The sequence below is a fragment of the Chlorocebus sabaeus genome, chromosome 7, assembly GCF_047675955.1.
Source record: "Chlorocebus sabaeus isolate Y175 chromosome 7, mChlSab1.0.hap1, whole genome shotgun sequence".
Classification (NCBI taxonomy): domain Eukaryota; kingdom Metazoa; phylum Chordata; class Mammalia; order Primates; family Cercopithecidae; genus Chlorocebus; species Chlorocebus sabaeus.
In genome coordinates, this window is record NC_132910.1 from 124259006 (window position 1) to 124260763 (window position 1758).

Genomic DNA, 1758 nt, shown 5'->3' on the forward strand with positions numbered 1-1758 from the left:
TTTCTCTGATTGACTTGGCTAGAGGCTTACCAATTTTATTGATCTTCTTAAAGAAGCAGCATTGGGTTTCATTAATTTTTTCATTGATTTTACATACTTTATTAATATCTACTCTGATTTTTTTCATAAGTTCTCTTTTACTTTGGTTTTATTTTGTTCTTTGACTTCTAGTTTCTTTTCTATTTTCTTATTTTTTTTTTTTTTAGATATTTGAAATACAACTTTATTTTGATAAACGAATGGGAATGATAGTAACAAACAAGATTTCACCACTGAATATTGTGATGTGACTGTGTGACTGTAGCAGTCTTTTTTTTTTTTTTTTTTTTCTTTTTTGAGATGGAGTCTTTCTCTGTCCCCAGGCTGGAGTGCTGTGGCATGATCTCGGCTCACTGTGAGCTCTGACTCCCTGGTTCAAGGGATTCTCCTGCCTCAGCCTCCTGAGTAGCTGGGATTACAGGCCCACGCCACCACCCTCAGCTAATATTTGTAGAGACGAAGTTTCACCATGTTGGTCAGAATGGTCTCGATCTCCTGACCTCGTGATCAGTCTGCCTCGACCTCCCAAAGTGCTAGGATTACAGTCTTGAGCCACCGCGACCGGCCCACTGTAGCAGTCTTATATCTGAAACTCTAGGAATCAACTACGTTCCAAAACAGCTAAATATGCAGGTCCAAACAATGAAGGTATTTTTTAAACTGCCACATTCACTCCGAAGCCCACTCATCTTCAGCATCCCACAGGTGAAGCACATGTTCCGCTTAGCTAGATAACAATGAGGTGGCACACACACTGCACCGCTGACATCACAGGATAACTGCCTATAAAACTAAGACTTCTGACGCTGGGCTCCAGCTTCATTCTCACAGGTCATTATCCTCATCTGGGAGAGCAGTTGTCTGAGCAAACTCTAAGTCGTGCTCATACTGTACTGCCAAAGCTGGTCCATGACAACCTCCGGTGGGGTGAGAGCAGACATGGCAACAAATTCCAAGTTAGGGTCTCCAATGAGCTTCCTAGCAAGCCAGAGGAAGGGCTTTTCAAAGTTGTAGTTACTTTTGGCAGAAATGTCGTAGTACTGAAGATTCTTCCTTCGGTGGAAGACAATGGATTTTGCCTTCACTTTCCTGTTCTTAATATCCACTTTGTTGCCACACAACATGATGGAGATGTTTTCACACACTCGTACCTGATCTCTATGCCAGGTAGACACATTCTTGTAAGTAACTCTTGATGTTACATCAAACATTGTGATGGCACGCTGGGCTTGGTTATAATAGCCATCTCTCAGTCCACCGAATTTGTCCTGGCCGGCTGTGTCCCATACATGGAACTTAATAGGTCCTCTGTTGGTGTGGAATACTAGGGGATGAACCTCAACACCTAAGGTGGCTATACGCTGCTCAAATTCACCAGTCAAATGACGTTTCACGAAGGTCGTTTTCCCAGTACCACTGTCACCAACCGATACAAGTTTGAACTGGACCTGGGGCTCTCCTTGGGTAACCATCGTGGCTTTCTTTCCAGAAGCATCTACGCTCCCATCTACCTGAGCTCTTATTCCTTTTTTTTTTTTGAAATGGAGTCTCACTGTGTCACCCAGGCTGAAGTGCAGTGGTGTGATATGGCTCACTGCTGCATTAAACTCTTGAGCTCAAGCAATCCTCCTGCCTTGGCCTCCCAAGCAGCTGATACAATAGGCACGTGCCACCTTGCCTGGCTCAGTTTATTTTATTTTTATTTTTTTTTATTTTTAT

General features: G+C 43.0%; 1 protein-coding gene across 1 annotated transcript; it reads right to left on the minus strand.

Annotated features, from left to right (window-relative positions):
- Positions 1-375: 375 nt before the first annotated feature.
- LOC103236541 (GTP-binding nuclear protein Ran-like) lies at positions 376-1511 on the minus strand. The gene has a single exon (XM_037988057.2). The coding sequence runs from the start codon at positions 1509-1511 to the stop codon at positions 912-914; it is 600 nt and encodes a 199-aa protein (XP_037843985.1). The 3' UTR covers positions 376-911.
- Positions 1512-1758: the final 247 nt, after the last annotated feature.